Below are 25,604 nucleotides of genomic sequence, written 5' to 3'. Positions count from 1 at the left end.
TACTATAAGAATGGAGAGGGGCAGAGGGCTGTTACTATAAGAATGGAGGGGGGCAGAGGGCTGTTACTATAAGAATGGAGAGGGGCAGAGGGCTATTACTATAAGAATGGAGAGGGGCAGAGAGCTGTTACTATAAGAATGGAGGGGGGCAGAGGGCTGTTACTGTAGAAATGAAGGGAGAGGGGCAGAGAGCTGTTACTGTAAGAATGGAGAGGGGCAGAGAGCTGTTACTATAAGAATGGAGAGGGGCAGAGAGCTGTTACCATAAGAATGGAGGGGCAGAGAGCTGTTACTGTAAGAATGGAGAGGGGCAGAGAGCTGTTACTGTAAGAATGGAGAGGGGCTGAGAGCTGTTACTGTAAGAATGGAGAGGGGCAGAGAGCTGTTACTATTATTATTATTATTATTATATTACTATAACAATGGAGAGGGGCAGAGAGCTGTTACTGTAACAATGGATGTTGTCTACAGTTACCAGCACATGGATGTTGTCTACAGTTACCACCACATGGATGTTGTCTACAGTTACCACCACATGGATGTTGTCTACAGTTACCAGCACATGGATGTTGTCTACAGTTACCAGCACATGTATGTTGTCTACAGTTACCACCACATGGATGTTGTCTACAGTTACCAGCACATGGATGTTGTCTACAGTTACCACCACATGTATGTTGTCTACAGTTACCACCACATGGATGTTGTCTACAGTTACCAGCACATGGATGTTGTCTACAGTTACCCCCACATGGATGTTGTCTACAGTTACCACCACATGTATGTTGTCTACAGTTACCCCCACATGGATGTTGTCTACAGTTACCACCACATGGATGTTGTCTACAGTTACCCCCACATGGATGTTGTCTACAGTTACCACCACATGGATGTTGTCTACAGTTACCCCCACATGGATGTTGTCTACAGTTACCAGCACATGGATGTTGTCTACAGTTACCCCCACATGGATGTTGTCTACAGTTACCAGCACATGGATGTTGTCTACAGTTACCCCCACATGGATGTTGTCTACAGTTACCACCACATGGATGTTGTCTACAGTTACCACCACATGGAAATGACCACACATTGAAAGCATTGTTTTTTTCCTTGCTTGTTTTTTTGTTTTTTTGTTTCCACAGTTCTGTGATGTTTCTCAATGTTTGTTATGTGGTGAAAAGCAGCAGACCGACAGCTCCTTGGCCCAGAGTCTGACTGTGTTCTGTCTGGTCTAAAGGGAAATGTTACAGTCCCTCTGAGGGGGACATTGTCCTCCATAACACAGCTCACATGCTCCATGTTACTCACAACATTCACAGCTCAACTCATATCCAAACCTCTTTTTGATTTTCAGTTTAAAAGCAAACATCAACACAGATGTGCTGCAAATCTATAACCTCTATCATATTTTTGTAGGTGTTCTAGAGAGAAGCGTGGAGGGGGAGGCCAGTGCCCTCACTAAAGCCAAGACCCTCTACAGATCCTGCACCAATGAGAGTGAGTCTGCTGGTCTGTTTTGTTGAGGTCAATTACATTTCAATTGAGTAAGTCATTAAAGTCCAAATAGTTGTCTACCTTTAAGCTGTGAGTTAACCTGGGTCACTTTTGTGTTTTTTTTCCCCTCTGAAGGTCAGATTGAGAAAAGGGGCGGAGCTCCTTTACTAGACATACTTCCTAATGTGTTTGAGTGGCCAATAGCAACAGACCACTGGGAGACTGTCTATGGTGAACGACACTATGCCCTTCGACCTCTGTGTTTCCTATACCTATTTTAGTTTGCCTCTCCTCAAACCAATCCTCTCCTTTCCTCAAACCAATCCTCTCCTTTCCTCAAACCAATCCTCTCCTCTCCTCAAACCAATCCTCTCCTCTCCTCAAATCAATCCTCTCCTCAAACCAATCCTCTCCTCTCCTCAAACCAATCCTCTCCTCAAATCAATCCTCTCCTCTCCTCAAACCAATCCTCTCCTCAAACCAATCCTCTCCTCTCCTCAAACCAATCCTCTCCTCTCCTCAAATCAATCCTCTCCTCAAACCAATCCTCTCCTCTCCTCAAACCAATCCTCTCCTCTCCTCAATTCTCTCCTCTCCTCAAATCAATCCTCTCCTCTCCTCAAACCAATCCTCTCCTTTCCTCAAACCAATCCTCTCCTCTCCTCAAATCAATCCTCTCCTCTCCTCAAACCAATCCTCTCCTTTCCTCAAACCAATCCTCTCCTCTCCTCAAACCAATCCTCTCCTCTCCTCAAACCAATCATTTACATCATTTTACATTTAAGTCATTTAGCAGATGCTCTTATCCAGAGCGACTTACACATTGGTGCATTCACCTTATGACATCCAGTGGAACAGCCACTTTACAATAGTGCATCTAAATCTTTTAAGGGGGGGGTAGAAGGATTACTTTATCCTATCCTAGGTATTCCTTAAAGAGGTGGGGTTTCAGGTGTAGATAACAACAACAACAACAACAACAAAAACAACAACAACAACAACAACAACAACAAAAACAGTTCCAATCCATTTTAACCCCACTTTGTAACACAATAAAATGTTAAGAAATCCAAGGGTGGTAAACACACCTGTAATAAACACACCTGTAATAAACACACCTGTAATAAACACACCTGTAATAAACACACCTGTAATAAACACACCTGTAATAAACACACCTGTAATAAACACACCTGTAATAAACACACCTGTAATAAACACACCTGTAATAAACACACCTGTAATAAACACACCTGTAATAAACACACCTGTAATAAACACACCTGTAATAAACACACCTGTAATAAACACACCTGTAATAAACACACCTGTAATAAACACACCTGTAATAAACACACCTGTAATAAACACACCTGGAATAAACACACCTGGAATAAACACACCTGTACACCATCACATGATAGACACATAAACACACCTGTAATAAACACACCTGTACACCATCACATGATAGACACATAAACACACCTGTAATAAACACACCTGTAATAAACACACCTGTAATAAACACACCTGTACACCATCACATGATAGACACATAAACACACCTGTAATAAACACACCTGTACACCATCACATGATAGACACATAAACACACCTGTAATAAACACACCTGTAATAAACACACCTGTACACCATCACATGATAGACACATAAACACACCTGTAATAAACACACCTGTACACCATCACATGATAGACACATAAACACACCTGTAATAAACACACCTGTACCCCATCACATGATAGACACATAAACACACCTGTAATAAACACACCTGTACACCATCACATGATAGACACATAAACACACCTGTAATAAACACACCTGTAATAAACACACCTGTACACCATCACACGATAGACACATAAACACACCTGTAATAAACACACCTGTAATAAACACACCTGTAATAAACACACCTGTAATAAACACACCTGTACACCATCACATGATAGACACATAAACACACCTGTAATAAACACACCTGTACACCATCACATGATAGACACATAAACACACCTGTAATAAACACACCTGTAATAAACACACCTGTAATAAACACACCTGTAATAAACACACCTGTACACCATCACATGATAGACACATAAACACACCTGTAATAAACACACCTGTACACCATCACATGATAGACACATAAACACACCTGTAATAAACACACCTGTACCCCATCACATGATAGACACATAAACACACCTGTAATAAACACACCTGTACACCATCACATGATAGACACATAAACACACCTGTAATAAACACACCTGTAATAAACACACCTGTACACCATCACACGATAGACACATAAACACACCTGTACACCATCACATGATAGACACATAAACACACCTGTACACCATCACATGATAGACACATAAACACACCTGTACACCATCACATGATAGACACATAAACACACCTGTACACCATCACATGATAGACACATAAACACACCTGTACACCATCACATGATAGACACATAAACACACCTGTACACCATCACATGATAGACACATAAACACACCTGTACACCATCACATGATAGACACATAAACACACCTGTACACCATCACATGATAGACACATAAACACACCTGTACACCATCACATGATAGACACATAAACATTTACATTTACATTTAAGTCATTTAGCAGACGCTCTTATCCAGAGCGACTTACAAATTGGTGCATTCACCTTATGACATCCAGTGGAACAGTCACTTTACAATAGTGCATCTAAATCTTAGGGGGGGGGGAGGGAATACTTATCCTATCCTAGGTATTCCTTAAAGAGGTGGGGTTTCAGGTCTCCGGAAGGTGGTGATTGACTCCGCTGTCCTGGCGTCGTGAGGGAGTTTGTTCCACCATTGGGGGGCCAGAGCAGCGAACAGTTTTGACTGGGCTGAGCGGGAGCTGTACTTCCTCAGTGGTAGGGAGGCGAGCAGGCCAGAGGTGGATGAACGCAGTGCCCTTGTTTGGGTGTAGGGCCTGATCAGAGCCTGGAGGTACTGAGGTGCCGTTCCCCTCACAGCTCCGTAGGCAAGCACCATGGTCTTGTAGCGGATGCGAGCTTCAACTGGAAGCCAGTGGAGAGAACGGAGGAGCGGGGTGACGTGAGAGAACTTGGGAAGGTTGAACACCAGACGGGCTGCGGCGTTCTGGATGAGTTGAAGGGGTTTAATGGCATAGGCAGGGAGCCCAGCCAACAGCGAGTTGCAGTAATCCAGACGGGAGATGACAAGTGCCTGGATTAGGACCTGCGCCGCTTCCTGTGTGAGGCAGGGTCGTACTCTGCGGATGTTGTAGAGCATGAACCTACAGGAACGGGCCACCGCCTTGATGTTGGTTGAGAACGACAGGGTGTTGTCCAGGATCACACCAAGGTTCTTAGCGCTCTGGGAGGAGGACACAATGGAGTTGTCAACCGTGATGGTGAGATCATGGAACGGGCAGTCCTTCCCCGGGAGGAAGAGCAGCTCCGTCTTGCCGAGGTTCAGCTTGAGGTGGTGATCCGTCATCCACACTGATATGTCTGCCAGACATGCAGAGATGCGATTCGCCACCTGGTCATCAGAAGGGGGAAAGGAGAAGATTAGTTGTGTGTCGTCTGCATAGCAATGATGGGAGAGACCATGTGAGGTTATGACAGAGCCAAGTGACTTGGTGTATAGCGAGAATAGGAGAGGGCCTAGAACAGAGCCCTGGGGGACACCAGTGGTGAGAGCGCGTGGTGAGGAGACAGATTCTCGCCACGCCACCTGGTAGGAGCGACCTGTCAGGTAGGACGCAATCCAAGCGTGGGCCGCGCCGGAGATGCCCAACTCGGAGAGGGTGGAGAGGAGGATCTGATGGTTCACAGTATCGAAGGCAGCCGATAGGTCTAGAAGGATGAGAGCAGAGGAGAGAGAGTTAGCTTTAGCAGTGTGGAGCGCCTCCGTGATACAGAGAAGAGCAGTCTCAGTTGAATGACTAGTCTTGAAACCTGACTGATTTGGATCAAGAAGGTCATTTTGAGAGAGATAGCGGAAGAGCTGGCCAAGGACGGCACGTTCAAGAGTTTTGGAGAGAAAAGAAAGAAGGGATACTGGTCTGTAGTTGTTGACATCGGAGGGATCGAGTGTAGGTTTTTTCAGAAGGGGTGCAACTCTCGCTCTCTTGAAGACGGAAGGGACATAGCCAGCGGTCAGGGATGAGTTGATGAGCGAGGTGAGGTAAGGGAGAAGGTCTCCGGAAATGGTCTGGAGAAGAGAGGAGGGGATGGGGTCAAGCGGGCAGGTTGTTGGGCGGCCGGCCGTCACAAGACGCGAGATTTCATCTGGAGAGAGAGGGGAGAAAGAGGTCAGAGCACAGGGTAGGGCAGTGTGAGCAGAACCAGCGGTGTCGTTTGACTTAGCAAACGAGGATCGGATGTCATCGACCTTCTTTTCAAAATGGTTGACGAAGTCATCTGCAGAGAGGGAGGAGGGGGGGAGGATTCAGGAGGGAGGAGAAGGTGGCAAAGAGCTTCCTAGGGTTAGAGGCAGATGCTTGGAATTTAGAGTGGTAGAAAGTGGCTTTAGCAGCAGAGACAGAAGAGGAAAATGTAGAGAGGAGGGAGTGAAAGGATGCCAGGTCCGCAGGGAGGCGAGTTTTCCTCCATTTCCGCTCGGCTGCCCGGAGCCCTGTTCTGTAAGCTCGCAATGAGTCGTCGAGCCACGGAGCGGGAGGGGAGGACCGAGCCGGCCTGGAGGATAGGGGGCATAGAGAGTCAAAGGATGCAGAAAGGGAGGAGAGGAGGGTTGAGGAGGCAGAATCAGGAGATAGGTTGGAGAAGGTTTGAGCATAGGGAAGAGATGATAGGATGGAAGAGGAGAGAGTAGCGGGGGAGAGAGAGCGAAGGTTGGGACGGCGCGATACCATCCGAGTAGAGGCAGTGTGGGAAGTGTTGGATGAGAGCGAGAGGGAAAAGGATACAAGGTAGTGGTCGGAGACTTGGAGGGGAGTTGCAATGAGGTTAGTGGAAGAACAGCATCTAGTAAAGATGAGGTCGAGCGTATTGCCTGCCTTGTGAGTAGGGGGGAAAGGTGAGAGGGTGAGGTCAAAAGAGGAGAGGAGTGGAAAGAAGGAGGCAGAGAGGAATGAGTCAAAGGTAGACGTGGGGAGGTTAAAGTCGCCCAGAACTGTGAGAGGTGAGCCGTCCTCAGGAAAGGAGCTTATTAAGGCATCAAGCTCATTGATGAACTCTCCGAGGGAACTTGGAGGGCGATAAATGATAAGGATGTTAAGCTTGAAAGGGCTGGTAACTGTGATAGCATGGAATTCAAAGGAGGCGATAGACAGATGGGTAAGGGGAGAAAGAGAGAATGACCACTTGGGAGAGATGAGGATCCCGGTGCCACCACCCCGCTGACCAGAAGCTCTCGGGGTGTGCGAGAACACGTGGGCGGACGAAGAGAGAGCAGTGGGAGTAGCAGTGTTATCTGTGGTGATCCATGTTTCCGTCAGTGCCAAGAAGTCGAGGGACTGGAGGGAGGCATAGGCTGAGATGAACTCTGCCTTGTTGGCCGCAGATCGGCAGTTCCAGAGGCTACCGGAGACCTGGAACTCCACGTGGGTCGTGCGCGCTGGGACCACCAGATTAGGGAGGCCGCGGCCACGCGGTGTGGAGCGTTTGTATGGTCTGTGCAGAGAGGAGAGAACAGGGATAGACAGACACATAGTTGACAGGCTACAGAAGAGGCTAAGCTAATGCAAAGGAGATTGGAATGACAAGTGGACTACACGTCTCGAATGTTCAGAAAGTTAAGCTTACGTAGCAAGAATCTTATTGACTAAAATGATTAAAATGATACAGTACTGCTGAAGTAGGCTAGCTGGCAGTGGCTGCGTTGTTGACTTTGTAGGCTAGCTGGCAGTGGCTGCGTTGTTGACACTACACTAATCAAGTCGTTCCGTTGAGTGAAATAGTTTCTACAGTGCTGCTATTCGGGGGCTAGCTGGCTAGCTAGCAGTGTTGATTACGTTACGTTGCATTAAAAGAACGACAATAGCTGGCTAGCTAACCTAGAAAGTCGCTCTAGACTACACAATTATCTTTGATACAAAGACAGCTATGTAGCTAGCTATGTACCTAGCTACGATCAAACAAATCAAACCGTTGTACTGTAATGAAATGAAGTGAAAATGTGATACTACCTGTGGAGCGAAGCGGAATGCGACCGGGTTGTTCTATTCGGTAGACGTTGGCTAGCTGTTGGCTAGCTAGCAGTGTCTCCTACGTTAAGGACGACAAATAGCTGGCTAGCTAACCTCTGTAAATTAAGATAATCACTCTAAGACTACACACTCTAAACTACACAATTATCTTGGATACGAAGACAGCAAAGACAGCTATGTAGCTAGCTAACACTACACTAATCAAGTCGTTCAGTTGAGTGTAATAGTTTCTACAGTGCTGCTATTCGGTGGACGTTTGCTAGCTGGCTAGCTGCTGGGCAAATAGCAGTGAAGACTACGTTAGGACGACGAAATACGATAATTACGCAATTATCTTTGATACAAAGACGGCTATGTAGCTAGCTAAGAAGAAATTGCTAAGATTAGACAAATCAAACCGTTGTACTATAATGAAATGTAATGAAATGTAATGAAAAAGTTATTCTACCTGCGGAGCGAAGTGCGGATGCGACCGCTCGCTCCAACCCGGAAGTGATCCTCTCAAATCAATCCTCTCCTCTCCTCAAACCAATCCTCTCCTCTCCTCAAACCAATCCTCTCCTCTCCTCAAACCAATTATCTCCTCTCCTCTCCTCAAATCAATCCTCTCCTCAAACCAATCCTCTCCTCAAACCAATCCTCTCCTCTCCTCAAATCAATCCTCTCCTCTCCTCAAACCAATCCTCTCCTCAAACCAATCCTCTCCTCAAACCAATCCTCTCCTCTCCTCAAACCAATCCTCTCCTCAAACCAATTATCTCCTCTCCTCAAACCAATCCTCTCCTCAAACCAATCCTCTCCTCAAACCAATTATCTCCTCTCCTCAAACCAATCCTCTCCTCAAACCAATCCTCTCCTCAAACCAATTATCTCCTCTCCTCAAACCAATCCTCTCCTCAAACTAATCCTCTCCTCAAACCAATCCTCTCCTCAAACCAATCTCCTCTCCTCTCCTCAAACCAATCCTCTCCTCAAACCAATCCTCCTCAAACCTCCTCTCCTCAAACCAATCCTCTCCTCAAACCTCCTCTCCTCCTCTCTCCTCTTCTCCTCTTCTCCTCAAACCAATCCTCTCCTCTCTTCTCTCTCCTCAAACCAATCCTCTCCTCCCTCTCTCTCCTCTCTCTCTTCTCCTCTCCTCTCTCCTCTCTTCTCTTCTCCTCATACCAATCCTCTCCTCCTCTCCTCTCTCCTCTCTTCTCTTCTCCTCATACCAATCCCCTCCTCTCCTCTCTTCTCCTCTCCTCATACCAATCCTCTCCTCTCACCTCTTCTCCTCATACCAATCCTCTCCTCTCTCCTCTTCTCCTCATGCCATTCCTCTCCTCTCTTCTCTTCTCCTCATACCAATCCTCTCCTCTCTTCTCCTCTCCTCATACCAATCCTCTCGTCTCTTCTCTTCTCCTCATACCAATCCTCTCCTCTCTTCTCCTCTCCTCATACCAATCCTCTCCTCTCTTCATACCAATCCTCTCCTCTCCTCATACCATACCGATCCTCTCCTCTCTTCTCTTCTCCTCATACCAATCCTCTCCTCTCCTACTTAGGTGACACATGGAAGTTGGAGGATGCCATTGCCAGACTAAATGAGAAATATGGAACTCAAGTCTTGGTTAATTTTTTTATCGGCACTGATGACAAAGACTCCAATTCACACATCATTCACGTAGGTGGCGTCACATGCACATACACATACACATGCACATACACATGCACATGCACATACACATACACATACACATGCACATGCACATGCACATGCACATGCACATGCACATATACATGCACATACACATACACATGCACATGCACATGCACATGCACATGCACATGCACATACACATACACATGCACATGCACATACACATACACATACACATACACATACACATACACATACACATACACATACACATGCACATGCACATACACATACACATGTACATACACATACACTTGAACACACGTACACCCCATCACATGACTGTCACATGTTTGTAACATGTGTTGACTCAGAGGATGTGAGTACTTATCTAATCAAGATAGATTAGCGTTTTATTTTTAGTTCATGTTTATTTGAATTTTTATGATTTTCTCTTCCACTTTGACATTACATGTTATTTTGTGTAGATAACAACAACAACAACAACAACAAAAACAACAACAACAACAACAAAAACAGTTCCAATCCATTTTAACCCCACTTTGTAACACAATAAAATGTTAACAAATCCAAGGGTGGTAAACACACCTGTAATAAACACACCTGTAATAAACACACCTGTAATAAACACACCTGTAATAAAAACATACCTGTAATAAACAATAATAAACACACCTGTAATAAACACACCTGTAATAAACACACCTGTAATAAACACACCTGTAATAAACACACCTGTAATAAACACACCTGTAATAAACACACCTGTAATAAACACACCTGTAATAAACACACCTGTAATAAACACACCTGTAATAAACACACCTGTAATAAACACACCTGTAATAAACACACCTGTAATAAACACACCTGTAATAAACACACCTGTAATAAACACACCTGTAATAAACACACCTGTAATAAACACACCTGTAATAAACACACCTGTACACCATATGATAAACACACCTGTAATAAACACACCTGTAATAAACACACCTGTAATAAACACACCTGTAATCACATGTACACCATATGATAGACACATAAACACACCTGTAATAAACACACCTGTACACCATCACATGATAGACACATAAACACACCTGTAATAAACACACCTGTAATAAACACACCTGTAATAAACACCTGTAATAAACACACCTGTAATAAACACACCTGTAATAAACACACCTGTAATAAACACACCTGTAATAAACACACCTGTACACCATCACATGATAGACACATAAACACACCTGTAATAAACACACCTGTAATAAACACACCTGTAATAAACACACCTGTAATAAACACACCTGTAATAAACACACCTGTACACCATCACATGATAGACACATAAACACACCTGTAATAAACACACCTGTACACCATCACATGATAGACACATAAACACACCTGTAATAAACACACCTGTACCCCATCACATGATAGACACATAAACACACCTGTAATAAACACACCTGTACACCATCACATGATAGACACATAAACACACCTGTAATAAACACACCTGTAATAAACACACCTGTACACCATCACACGATAGACACATAAACACACCTGTACACCATCACATGATAGACACATAAACACACCTGTACACCATCACATGATAGACACATAAACACACCTGTACACCATCACATGATAGACACATAAACACACCTGTACACCATCACATGATAGACACATAAACACACCTGTACACCATCACATGATAGACACATAAACACACCTGTACACCATCACATGATAGACACATAAACATTTACATTTACATTTAAGTCATTTAGCAGACGCTCTTATCCAGAGCGACTTACAAATTGGTGCATTCACCTTATGACATCCAGTGGAACAGTCACTTTACAATAGTGCATCTAAATCTTAAAGGGGGGAGGGAATACTTATCCTATCCTAGGTATTCCTTAAAGAGGTGGGGTTTCAGGTCTCCGGAAGGTGGTGATTGACTCCGCTGTCCTGGCGTCGTGAGGGAGTTTGTTCCACCATTGGGGGGCCAGAGCAGCGAACAGTTTTGACTGGGCTGAGCGGGAGCTGTACTTCCTCAGTGGTAGGGAGGCGAGCAGGCCAGAGGTGGATGAACGCAGTGCCCTTGTTTGGGTGTAGGGCCTGATCAGAGCCTGGAGGTACTGAGGTGCCGTTCCCCTCACAGCTCCGTAGGCAAGCACCATGGTCTTGTAGCGGATGCGAGCTTCAACTGGAAGCCAGTGGAGAGAACGGAGGAGCGGGGTGACGTGAGAGAACTTGGGAAGGTTGAACACCAGACGGGCTGCGGCGTTCTGGATGAGTTGAAGGGGTTTAATGGCACAGGCAGGGAGCCCAGCCAACAGCGAGTTGCAGTAATCCAGACGGGAGATGACAAGTGCCTGGATTAGGACCTGCGCCGCTTCCTGTGTGAGGCAGGGTCGTACTCTGCGGATGTTGTAGAGCATGAACCTACAGGAACGGGCCACCGCCTTCATGTTGGTTGAGAACGACAGGGTGTTGTCCAGGATCACACCAAGGTTCTTAGCGCTCTGGGAAGAGGACACAATGGAGTTGTCAACCGTGATGGCGAGATCATGGAACGGGCAGTCCTTCCCCGGGAGGAAGAGCAGCTCCGTCTTGCCGAGGTTCAGCTTGAGGTGGTGATCCGTCATCCACACTGATATGTCTGCCAGACATGCAGAGATGCGATTCGCCACCTGGTCATCAGAAGGGGGAAAGGAGAAGATTAGTTGTGTGTCGTCTGCATAGCAATGATAGGAGAGACCATGTGAGGTTATGACAGAGCCAAGTGACTTGGTGTATAGCGAGAATAGGAGAGGGCCTAGAACAGAGCCCTGGGGACACCAGTGGTGAGAGCGCGTGGTGAGGAGACAGATTCTCGCCACGCCACCTGGTAGGAGCGACCTGTCAGGTAGGACGCAATCCAAGCGTGGGCCGCGCCGGAGATGTCCAACTCGGAGAGGGTGGAGAGGAGGATCTGATGGTTCACAGTATCGAAGGCAGCCGATAGATCTAGAAGGATGAGAGCAGAGGAGAGAGAGTTAGCTTTAGCAGTGCGGAGCGCCTCCGTGATACAGAGGAGAGCAGTCTCAGTTGAATGACTAGTCTTGAAACCTGACTGATTTGGATCAAGAAGGTCATTCAGAGAGAGATAGCGGGAGATCTGGCCAAGGACGGCACGTTCAAGAGTTTTGGAGAGAAAAGAAAGAAGGGATACTGGTCTGTAATTGTTGACATCGGAGGGATCGAGTGTAGGTTTTTTCAGAAGGGGTGCAACTCTCGCTCTCTTGAAGACGGAAGGGACGTAGCCAGCGGTCAGTGATGAGTTGATGAGCGAGGTGAGGTAAGGGAGAAGGTCTCCGGAAATGGTCTGGAGAAGAGGGGAGGGGATAGGGTCAAGCGGGCAGGTTGTTGGGCGGCCGGCCGTCACAAGACGCGAGATTTCATCTGGAGAGAGGGGAGAAAGAGGTCAGAGCACAGGGTAGGGCAGTGTGAGCAGAACCAGCGGTGTCGTTTGACTTAGCAAACGAGGATCGGATGTCGTCGACCTTCGTCTGCAGAGAGGGAGGAGGGGGGGGAGGGGGAGGAGGATTCAGGGGGGAGGAGAAGGTGGCAAAGAGCTTCCTAGGGTTAGAGGCAGATGCTTGGAATTTAGCGTGGTAGAAAGTGGCTTTAGCAGCAGAGACAGAGGAGGAAAATGTAGAGAGGAGGGAGTGAAAGGATGCCAGGTCCGCAGGGAGGCGAGTTTTCCTCCATTTCCGCTCGGCAGCCCGGAGCCCTGTTCTGTGAGCTCCCAATGAGTCATCGAGCCACGGAGCGGGAGGGGAGGACCGAGCCGGCCTGGAGGATAGGGGACATAGAGAGTCAAAGGATGCAGAGAGGGAGGAGAGGAGGGTTGAGGAGGCAGAATCAGGAGATAGGTTAGAGAAGGTTTGAGCGGAGGGAAGAGATGATAGGATGGAAGAGGAGAGAGTAGTGGGGGAGAGAGAGCGAAGGTTGGGACGGCGCGATACCATCCGAGTAGGGGCAGTGTGGGAGGTGTTGGATGAGAGCGAGAGGGAAAAGGATACAAGGTAGTGGTCGGAGACTTGGAGGGAGTTGCAATGAGGTTAGTGGAAGAACAGCATCTAGTAAAGATGAGGTCGAGCGTATTGCCTGCCTTGTGAGTAGGGGGGAAGGTGAGAGGGTGAGGTCAAGAGGAGAGGAGTGGAAAGAAGGAGGCAGAGAGGAATGAGTCAAAGGTAGACGTGGGGAGGTTAAAGTCGCCCAGAACTGTGAGAGGTGAGCCGTCCTCAGGAAAGGAGCTTATCAAGGCATCAAGCTCATTGATGAACTCTCCGAGGGAACCTGGAGGGCGATAAATGATAAGGATGTTAAGCTTGAAAGGGCTGGTAACTGTGACAGAATGGAATTCAAAGGAGGCGATAGACAGATGGGTAAGGGGAGAAAGAGAGAATGACCACTTGGGAGAGATGAGGATCCCGGTGCCACCACCCCGCCTACCAGAAGCTCTCGGGGTGTGCGAGAGCACGTGGGCGGACGAAGAGAGAGCAGTATGAGTAGCAGTGTTGTCTGTGGTGATCCATGTTTCCGTTAGTGCCAAGAAGTCGAGGGACTGGAGGGAGGCATAGGCTGAGATGAACTCTGCCTTGTTGACCGCAGATCGGCAATTCCAGAGGCTGCCGGAGACCTGGAACTCCACATGGGTCGTGCGCTGGGACCACCAGATTAGGGTGGCCGCGGCCACGCGGTGTGGAGCGTTTGTATGGTCTGTGCAGAGAGGAGAGAACAGGGATAAACAGACACATAGTTAACAGGCTACAGAAGAGGCTACGCTAATGCAAAGGAGATTGAATGACAAGTGGACTACACGTCTCGAATGTTCAAAAAGTTAAGCTACGTAGCAAGAATCTTATTGACTAAAATGATTAAAATGATACAGTACTGCTGAAGTAGGCTAGCTGGCAGTGGGTGCGTTGTTGACACTACACTAATCAAATTCGTTCCGTTGAACACACCTGTACACCATCACATGATAGACACATAAACACACCTGTACACCATTACATGATAGACACATAAACACACCTGTACACCATCACATGATAGACACATAAACACACCTGTACACCTGTACACCATCACATGATAGACACATAAACACACCTGTACACCATCACATGATAGACACATAAACACACCTGTACACCATCACATGATAGACACATAAACACACCTGTACACCATCACATGATAGACACATAAACACACCTGTACACCATCACATGATAGACACATAAACACACCTGTACACCATCACATGATAGACACATAAACACACCTGTACACCATCACATGATAGACACATAAACACACCTGTAATAAACACACCTGTACACCATCACATGATAGACACATAAACATTTAACATTACATTTAAGTCATTTAGCAGACGCTCTTATCCAGAGCGACTTACAAATTGGTGCATTCACCTTATGACATAAACAAACCTGTAATAAACACACCTGTACACCATCACCTGATAGACACATAAACACACCTGTACACCATCACATGATAGACACATAAACACACCTGTACACCATCACATGATAGACACATAAACACACCTGTAATAAACACACCTGTACACCATCACCTGATAGACACATAAACACACCTGTAATAAACACACCTGTACACCATCACATGATAGACACATAAACACACCTGTACACCATCACATGATAGACACATAAACACACCTGTAATAAACACACCTGTACACCATCACCTGATAGACACATAAACACACCTGTAATAAACACACCTGTACACCATCACATGATAGACACATAAACACACCTGTACACCATCACATGATAGACACATAAACACACCTGTAATAAACACACTTGTACACCATCACATGATAGACACATAAACACACCTGTACACCATCACATGATAGACACATAAACACACCTGTACACCATCACATGATAGACACATAAACACACCTGTACACCATCACATGATAGACACATAAACACACCTGTACACCATCACATGATAGACACATAAACACACCTGTAATAAACACACCTGTACACCATCACATGATAGACACATAAACACACCTGTACACCATTACATGATAGACACATAAACACACCTGTACACCATCACATGATAGACACATAAACACACCTGTACACCATCACATGATAGACACATAAACACACCTGTAATAAACACACCTGTACACCATCACATGATAGACACATAAACACACCTGTAATAAACACACCTGTACACCATCACAAGATAGACACATAAACACACCTGTAATAAACACACCTGTACACCATCACATGATAGACACATAAACACACCTGTACACCATCACATGATAGACACATAAACACACCTGTAATAAACACACCTGTACACCATCACATGATAGACACATAAACACACCTGTAATAAACACACCTGTACACCATCACATGATAGACACATAAACACACCTGTAATAAACACACCTGTACACCATCACATGATAGACACATAAACACACCTGTAATAAACACACCTGTACACCATCACATGATAGACACATAAACACACCTGTAATAAACACACCTGTACACCATCACATGATAGACACATAAACATACCTGTAATAAACACACCTGTACACCATCACATGATAGACACATAAACACACCTGTACACCATCACATGATAGACACATAAACACACCTGTAATAAACACACCTGTACACCATCACATGATAGACACATAAACACACCTGTAATAAACACACCTGTACACCATCACATGATAGACACATAAACACACCTGTAATAAACACACCTGTACACCATCACATGATAGACACATAAACACACCTGTACACCATCACATGATAGACACATAAACACACCTGTAATAAACACACCTCTAATAAACACACCTGTAATAAACACACCTGTAATAAACACACCTGTAATGAACACACCTGTACACCATCACATGATAGACACATAAACACACCTGTAATAAACACACCTGTACACCATCACATGATAGACACATAAACACACCTGTACACCATCACATGATAGACACATAAACACACCTGTAATAAACACACCTGTACACCATCACATGATAGACACATAAACACACCTGTAATAAACACACCTGTACACCATCACATGATAGACACATAAACACACCTGTAATAACCACACCTGTACACCATCACATGATAGACACATAAACACACCTGTAATAAACACACCTGTACACCATCACATGATAGACACATAAACACACCTGTAATAAACACACCTGTACACCATCACATGATAGACACATAAACACACCTGTAATAAACACACCTGTACACCATCACATGATAGACACATAAACACACCTGTACACCATCACATGATAGACACATAAACACACCTGTACACCATCACATGATAGACACATAAACAAACCTGTAATAAACACACCTGTACACCATCACATGATAGACACATAAACACACCTGTAATAAACACACCTGTACACCATCACATGATAGACACATAAACACACCTGTACACCATCACATGATAGACACATAAACACACCTGTACCCCATTATATGATAGACACATAAACACACCTGTACCCCATTATATGATAGACACATAAACACACCTGTATCCCATTATATGATAGAAACATAAACACACCTGTACCCCATTATATGATAGACACATAAACACACCTGTACCCCATCACATGATAGACACATAAACACACCTGTATCCCATTATATGATAGACACATAAACACACCTGTATACCATTATATGATAGACACATAAACACACCTGTACCCCATCACATGATAGACACATAAACACACCTGTATCCCATTATATGATAGACACATAAACACACCTGTACCCCATTATATGATAGACACATAAACACACCTGTATCCCATTATATGATAGACACATAAACACACCTGTACCCCATCACATGATAGACACATCAACACACCTGTACCCCATTATATGATAGACACATAAACACACCTGTATCCCATTATATGATAGACACATAAACACACCTGTATCCCATTATATGATAGACACATAAACACACCTGTATCCCATTATATGATAGACACATAAACACACCTGTACCCCATCACATGATAGACACATAAACACACCTGTATCCCATTATATGATAGACACATAAACACACCTGTATCCCATTATATGATAGACACATAAACACACCTGTATCCCATTATATGATAGACACATAAACACACCTGTATCCCATTATATGATAGACACATAAACACACCTGTATCCCATTATATGATAGACACATAAACACACCTGTACCCCATTATATGATAGACACATAAACACACCTGTACCCCATTATATGATAGACACATAAACACACCTGTATCCCATTATATGATAGACACATAAACACACCTGTACCCCATTAAATGATAGACACATAAACACACCTGTATCCCATTATATGATAGACACATAAACACACCTGTATCCCATTATATGATAGAAACATAAACACACCTGTACCCCATTATATGATAGACACATAAACACACCTGTACCCCATCACATGATAGACACATAAACACACCTGTATCCCATTATATGATAGACACATAAACACACCTGTACCCCATTATATGATAGACACATAAACACACCTGTATCCCATTATATGATAGACACATAAACACACCTGTATCCCATTATATGATAGACACATAAACACACCTGTACCCCATCACATGATAGACACATAAACACACCTGTATCCCATTATATGATAGACACATAAACACACCTGTATCCCATTATATGATAGACACATAAACACACCTGTATCCCATTATATGATAGACACATAAACACACCTGTACCCCATCACATGATAGACACATAAACACACCTGTATCCCATTATATGATAGACACATAAACACACCTGTACCCCATTATATGATAGACACATAAACACACCTGTACACCATCACATGATAGACACATAAACACACCTGTACACCATCACATGATAGACACATAAACACACCTGTACACCATCACATGATAGACACATAAACACACCTGTATCCCATTATATGATAGACACATAAACACACCTGTATCCCATTATATGATAGACACATAAACACACCTGTATCCCATTATATGATAGACACATAAACACACCTGTATCCCATTATATGATAGACACATAAACACACCTGTACACCATCACATGATAGACACATAAACACACCTGTACACCATCACATGATAGACACATAAACACACCTGTACACCATCACATGATAGACACATAAACACACCTGTATCCCATTATATGATAGACACATAAACACACCTGTATCCCATTATATGATAGACACATAAACACACCTGTATCCCATTATATGATAGACACATAAACACACCTGTATCCCATTATATGATAGACACATAAACACACCTGTATCCCATTATATGATAGACACATAAACACACCTGTACACCATTATATGATAGACACATAAACACACCTGTATACAATCACATGATAGACACATAAACACACCTGTACACCATTATATGATAGACACATAAACACACCTGTATCCCATTATATGATAGACACATAAACACACCTGTATACAATCACATGATAGACACATAAACACACCTGTACACCATCACATGATAGACACATAAACACACCTGTATCCCATTATATGATAGACACATAAACACACCTGTATACAATCACATGATAGACACATAAACACACCTGTATACAATCACATGATAGACACATAAACACACCTGTATACAATCACATGATAGACACATAAACACACCTGTACACCATCACATGATAGACACATAAACACACCTGTATACAATCACATGATAGACACATAAACACACCTGTACACCATCACATGATAGACACATAAACACACCTGTATCCCATTATATGATAGACACATAAACACACCTGTATACAATCACATGATAGACACATAAACACACCTGTATACAATCACATGATAGACACAAAAACACACCTGTATACAATCACATGATAGACACATAAACACACCTGTATCCCATTATATGATAGACACATAAACACACCTGTATACAATCACATGATAGACACATAAACACACCTGTATACAATCACATGATAGACACATAAACACACCTGTATCCCATTATATGATAGACACATAAACACACCTGTATCCCATTATATGATAGACACATAAACACACCTGTATCCCATTATATGATAGACACATAAACACACCTGTATCCCATTATATGATAGACACAAACACACCTGTATCCCATTATATGATAGACACATAAACACACCTGTATCCCATTATATGATAGACACATAAACACACCTGTATACAATCACATGATAGACACATAAACACACCTGTACACCATCACATGATAGACACATAAACACACCTGTATACAATCACATGATAGACACATAAACACACCTGTACACCATCACATGATAGACACATAAACACACCTGTATCCCATTATATGATAGACACATAAACACACCTGTATACAATCACATGATAGACACATAAACACACCTGTATCCCATTATATGATAGACACATAAACACACCTGTATACAATCACATGATAGACACATAAACACACCTGTATACAATCACATGATAGACACAAAAACACACCTGTATACAATCACATGATAGACACATAAACACACCTGTATCCCATTATATGATAGACACATAAACACACCTGTATACAATCACATGATAGACACATAAACACACCTGTATACAATCACATGATAGACACATAAACACACCTGTATCCCATTATATGATAGACACATAAACACACCTGTATCCCATTATATGATAGACACATAAACACACCTGTATCCCATTATATGATAGACACATAAACACACCTGTATCCCATTATATGATAGACACATAAACACACCTGTATCCCATTATATGATAGACACATAAACACACCTGTATCCCATTATATGATAGACACATAAACACACCTGTATACAATCACATGATAGACACATAAACACACCTGTATCCCATTATATGATAGACACATAAACACACCTGTATACAATCACATGATAGACACATAAACACACCTGTACACCATTATATGATAGACACATAAACACACCTGTATCCCATTATATGATAGACACATAAACACACCTGTATCCCATTATATGATAGACACATAAACACACCTGTATCCCATTATATGATAGACACATAAACACACCTGTACACCATTATATGATAGACACATAAACACACCTGTATCCCATTATATGATAGACACATAAACACACCTGTACACCATTATATGATAGACACATAAACACACCTGTATCCCATTATATGATAGACACATAAACACACCTGTATACAATCACATGATAGACACATAAACACACCTGTACCCCATTATATGATAGACACATAAACACACCTGTACCCCATTATATGATAGACACATAAATAAGCCTGTACCCCATCACTTGTACCCCTTAACCCGCTCTCATAGTTAGGGATATAGTGTACTTATTTGCTCAGTAAACTACCCTAAATCTAACCTAGGCAGTGTTTAGTATTCACACACTAATCTCTCTGAACTGTCTTTCACCTGCTGTTGAATGAATGGCTGCTTGTGTCCTGATTCTCTCTCCTCTGCCAGTTTGACCAGCAAACCAGCCTTGGTCTCTTATCCAGAGAGCATTATACTTGCACCGGGCCCTACGCAGAGGTAAGACTGTACCTGCTACACACATGTTAATGTTTCAAGGACATTACTTATCTGGCCGGGTATGTCAGAGTCTGGGTTTCAACCCCATGTTGTTCTGATCACTGGTCCATCCATCCAGAACACACAATGACCCACTTCCGCAGTGCCTGCAAGCCCTCAGCATCAGTCTAGGATAAGATCACCATCCTCTCTAGGTAATCACGTTGGGTCCAAATCTCCAGCATGGTTTAATGAACATCCAGAACTAGATGTGAAGAACTCTAAAGCTGATGACATTTGAACCTGAATATTTTGCTGTAGTTTAATGATTGAACTAATCATTAGCATTGACATGCTCTAATGAGTTTGTGTTAGTGTGGTTTAACACAGACCTCCAAATAAGCCTGTTTGTCTGAGGTCTCTGTTAGGAAGAAACTATAAACCACATTATGATCCATTTCCCACTTAAAAACCAATCTGATGTTTGGCCCACGGATAACCTGTGTTCCAACTTATCTAACTGTCAATGTGACTAGCTGGAGTGTGTGTCTGTGTGTGTGTGTGTGTGTGTGTGTGTGTGTGTGTGTGTGTGTGTGTGTGTGTGTGTGTGTGTGTGTGTGTGTGTGTGTGTGTGTGTGTGTGTGTGTGTGTGTGTGTGTGTGTGTGTGTGTGTGTGTGATGCCATCTGGAGCAATGTGATCATTAAAATAACGAAGTGAGATGACCGATTTGGTCGCAGCCCAACTCAAACCAGATGTGAGTGTTTGGGGTGGATATTATCTGGTATGGTTTCACCACTGATTTGTATTCTGAAAGGATTATGTACTTGCCAAACTTGGCGTGGGGGATAGGAGTGTGTGTGTTGTGTGTGTGTGTGTGTGTGTGTGTGTGTGTGTGTGTGTGTGTGTGTGTGTGTGTGTGTGTGTGTGTGTGTGTGTGTGTGTGTGTGTGTGTGTGTGTGTGTGTGTGTGTGTGTGTGTGTGTGTGTGTGTGTGTGTGTGTGTGTCATTGATTAGACAGATTATATTTTCATAGTGTTCTCTTCCTGTCTCTTAATAGCAAACAGAGGATGATGAAGCCTAATATATATTTACAGTGATGTGAATACAGTATCTCTCATTGTATTTCCAGTGATGTGAATACAGTATCTCTCATTGTATTTCCAGTGATGTGAATACAGTATCTCTCATTGTATTTCCAGTGATGTGAATACAGTATCTCTCATTGTATTTCCAGTGATGTGAATACAGTATCTCTCATTGTATTTCCAGTGATGTGAATACAGTATCTCTCATTGTATTTCCAGTGATGTGAATACAGTATCTCTCATTGTATTTCCAGTGATGTGAATACAGTATCTCTCATTGTATTTCCAGTGATGTGAATACAGTATCTCTCATTGTATTTCCAGTGATGTGAATACAGTATCTCTCATTGTATTTCCAGTGATGTGAATACAGTATCTCTCATTCTTCATCATCTAGCCAACTACTTATGACTACTTTTTTTCTGTTGATACTACAATACATGTTTTTAATGTGTGTCTGTTTGTCTGTCTGTGTGTGTGTGTGTGTGTGTGTCCTCCCAGCCATGTAGAGCATATGAACAGTTCATGATAGACGTGGCCAGGTTGATCCGTACCGACCGCAGCCTAGAGGTCAACGAGACCCAAATCAGAGAGGAGGTCACCAGGGTCATTGAGCTGGAGAGGGAGATCGCCAACGTAAGTTCAACACTGCTGCTCTAGGAAAACCTGCTTTACTTACCATCTGCTTTAGGTTTTGTAACTTCAGCCCTTAACCATCTCTCCATCACTGTGTTTATGAAGCCAGACTTCAGCCCTTAACCATCTCTCCATCACTGTGTTTATGAAGCCAGACTTCAGCCCTTAACCACCTCTCCATCACTGTGTTTATGAAGCCAGACTTCAGCCCTTAACCTCCTCTCTATCACTGTGTTTATGAAGCCAGACTTCAGCCCTTAACCTCCTCTCCATCACTGTGTTTATGAAGCCAGACTTCAGCCCTTAACCTCCTCTCTATTACTGTGTTTATGAAGCCAGACTTCAGCCCTTAACCTCGTCTCTATCACTGTGTTTATGAAGCCAGACTTCAGCCCTTAACCTCCTCTCCATCACTGTGTTTATGAAGCCAGACTTCAGCCCTTAACCTCCTCTCATCACTGTGTTTATGAAGCCAGACTTCAGCCCTTAACCTCCTCTCCATCACTGTGTTTATGAAGCCAGACTTCAGCCCTTAACCTCCTCTCCATCACTGTGTTTATGAAGCCAGACTTCAGCCCTTAACCATCTCTCCATCACTGTGTTTATGAAGCCCGACTTCAGCCCTTAACCACCTCTCCATCACTGTGTTTATGAAGCCAGACTTCAGCCCTTAACCTCCTCTCCATCACTGTGTTTATGAAGCCAGACTTCAGCCCTTAACCTCCTCTCCATCACTGTGTTTATGAAGCCAGACTTCAGCCCCTAACCTCCTCTCATCACTGTGTTCATGAAGCCAGACTTCAGCCCTTAACCTCCTCTCCATCACTGTGTTTATGAAGCCAGACTTCAGCCCTTAACCTCGTCTCTATCACTGTGTTTATGAAGCCAGACTTCAGCCCTTAACCTCCTCTCCATCACTGTGTTTATGAAGCCAGACTTCAGCCCTTAACCTCCTCTCATCACTGTGTTTATGAAGCCAGACTTCAGCCCTTAACCTCCTCTCCATCACTGTGTTTATGAAGCCAGACTTCAGCCCTTAACCTCCTCTCCATCACTGTGTTTATGAAGCCAGACTTCAGCCCTTAACCATCTCTCCATCACTGTGTTTATGAAGCCAGACTTCAGCCCTTAACCATCTCTCCATCACTGTGTTTATGAAGCCAGACTTCAGCCCTTAACCACCTCTCCATCACTGTGTTTATGAAGCCAGACTTCAGCCCTTAACCTCCTCTCTATCACTGTGTTTATGAAGCCAGACTTCAGCCCTTAACCTCCTCTCCATCACTGTGTTTATGAAGCCAGACTTCAGCCCTTAACCTCCTCTCTATTACTGTGTTTATGAAGCCAGACTTCAGCCCTTAACCTCCTCTCCATCACTGTGTTTATGAAGCCAGATGTCAGGCCCCTAACCTCCTCTCCATCACTGTGTTTATGAAGCCAGACTTCAGCCCTTAACCATCTCTCCATCACTGTGTTTATGAAGCCAGACTTCAGCCCTTAACCTCCTCTCCATCACTGTGTTTATGAAGCCAGACTTCAGCCCTTAACCTCGTCTCTATCACTGTGTTTATGAAGCCAGACTTCAGCCCTTAACCTCCTCTCCATCACTGTGTTTATGAAGCCAGACTTCAGCCCTTAACCTCCTCTCATCACTGTGTTTATGAAGCCAGACTTCAGCCCTTAACCTCCTCTCCATCACTGTGTTTATGAAGCCAGACTTCAGCCCTTAACCTCCTCTCCATCACTGTGTTTATGAAGCCAGACTTCAGCCCTTAACCATCTCTCCATCACTGTGTTTATGAAGCCCGACTTCAGCCCTTAACCACCTCTCCATCACTGTGTTTATGAAGCCAGACTTCAGCCCTTAACCTCCTCTCCATCACTGTGTTTATGAAGCCAGACTTCAGCCCTTAACCTCCTCTCCATCACTGTGTTTATGAAGCCAGACTTCAGCCCCTAACCTCCTCTCATCACTGTGTTCATGAAGCCAGACTTCAGCCCTTAACCTCCTCTCCATCACTGTGTTTATGAAGCCAGACTTCAGCCCTTAACCTCCTCTCCATCACTGTGTTTATGAAGCCAGACTTCAGCCCTTAACCTCCTCTCCATCACTGTGTTTATGAAGCCAGACTTCAGCCCTTAACCTCCTCTCATCACTGTGTTTATGAAGCCAGACTTCAGCCCTTGTGTAACCTCCTCTCCATCACTGTGTTTATGAAGCCAGACTTCAGCCCTTAACCTCCTCTCCATCACTGTGTTTATGAAGCCAGACTTCAGCCCTTAACCATCTCTCCATCACTGTGTTTATGAAGCCCGACTTCAGCCCTTAACCACCTCTCCATCACTGTGTTTATGAAGCCAGACTTCAGCCCTTAACCTCCTCTCCATCACTGTGTTTATGAAGCCAGACTTCAGCCCTTAACCTCCTCTCCATCACTGTGTTTATGAAGCCAGACTTCAGCCCTTAACCATCTCTCCATCACTGTGTTTATGAAGCCCGACTTCAGCCCTTAACCACCTCTCCATCACTGTGTTTATGAAGCCAG

General features: G+C 43.9%; 1 protein-coding gene across 1 annotated transcript in view; it reads left to right on the top strand.

The window, feature by feature from the left end:
• Positions 1-454: 454 nt before the first annotated feature.
• Positions 455-25,604, top strand: part of LOC124017736 (neprilysin-like) — a gene marked incomplete at its 3' end in the record, with an annotated part of 47,782 nt that continues 22,632 nt past the window's right edge. Inside the window, exons 1-6 of the mRNA XM_046332967.1 lie at positions 455-1,037; positions 1,420-1,500; positions 1,633-1,728; positions 9,279-9,397; positions 21,288-21,356; positions 22,924-23,058. Coding sequence (XP_046188923.1) covers positions 455-1,037; positions 1,420-1,500; positions 1,633-1,728; positions 9,279-9,397; positions 21,288-21,356; positions 22,924-23,058 — 1,083 coding nt within the window. The remainder of the gene's footprint in view (positions 1,038-1,419; positions 1,501-1,632; positions 1,729-9,278; positions 9,398-21,287; positions 21,357-22,923; positions 23,059-25,604) is intronic.

The sequence above is a fragment of the Oncorhynchus gorbuscha genome, unplaced genomic scaffold, assembly GCF_021184085.1.
Source record: "Oncorhynchus gorbuscha isolate QuinsamMale2020 ecotype Even-year unplaced genomic scaffold, OgorEven_v1.0 Un_scaffold_3149, whole genome shotgun sequence".
NCBI classification, from domain to species: Eukaryota; Metazoa; Chordata; class Actinopteri; order Salmoniformes; family Salmonidae; genus Oncorhynchus; species Oncorhynchus gorbuscha.
This window is presented reverse-complemented; position numbering and strand designations above follow the sequence as displayed.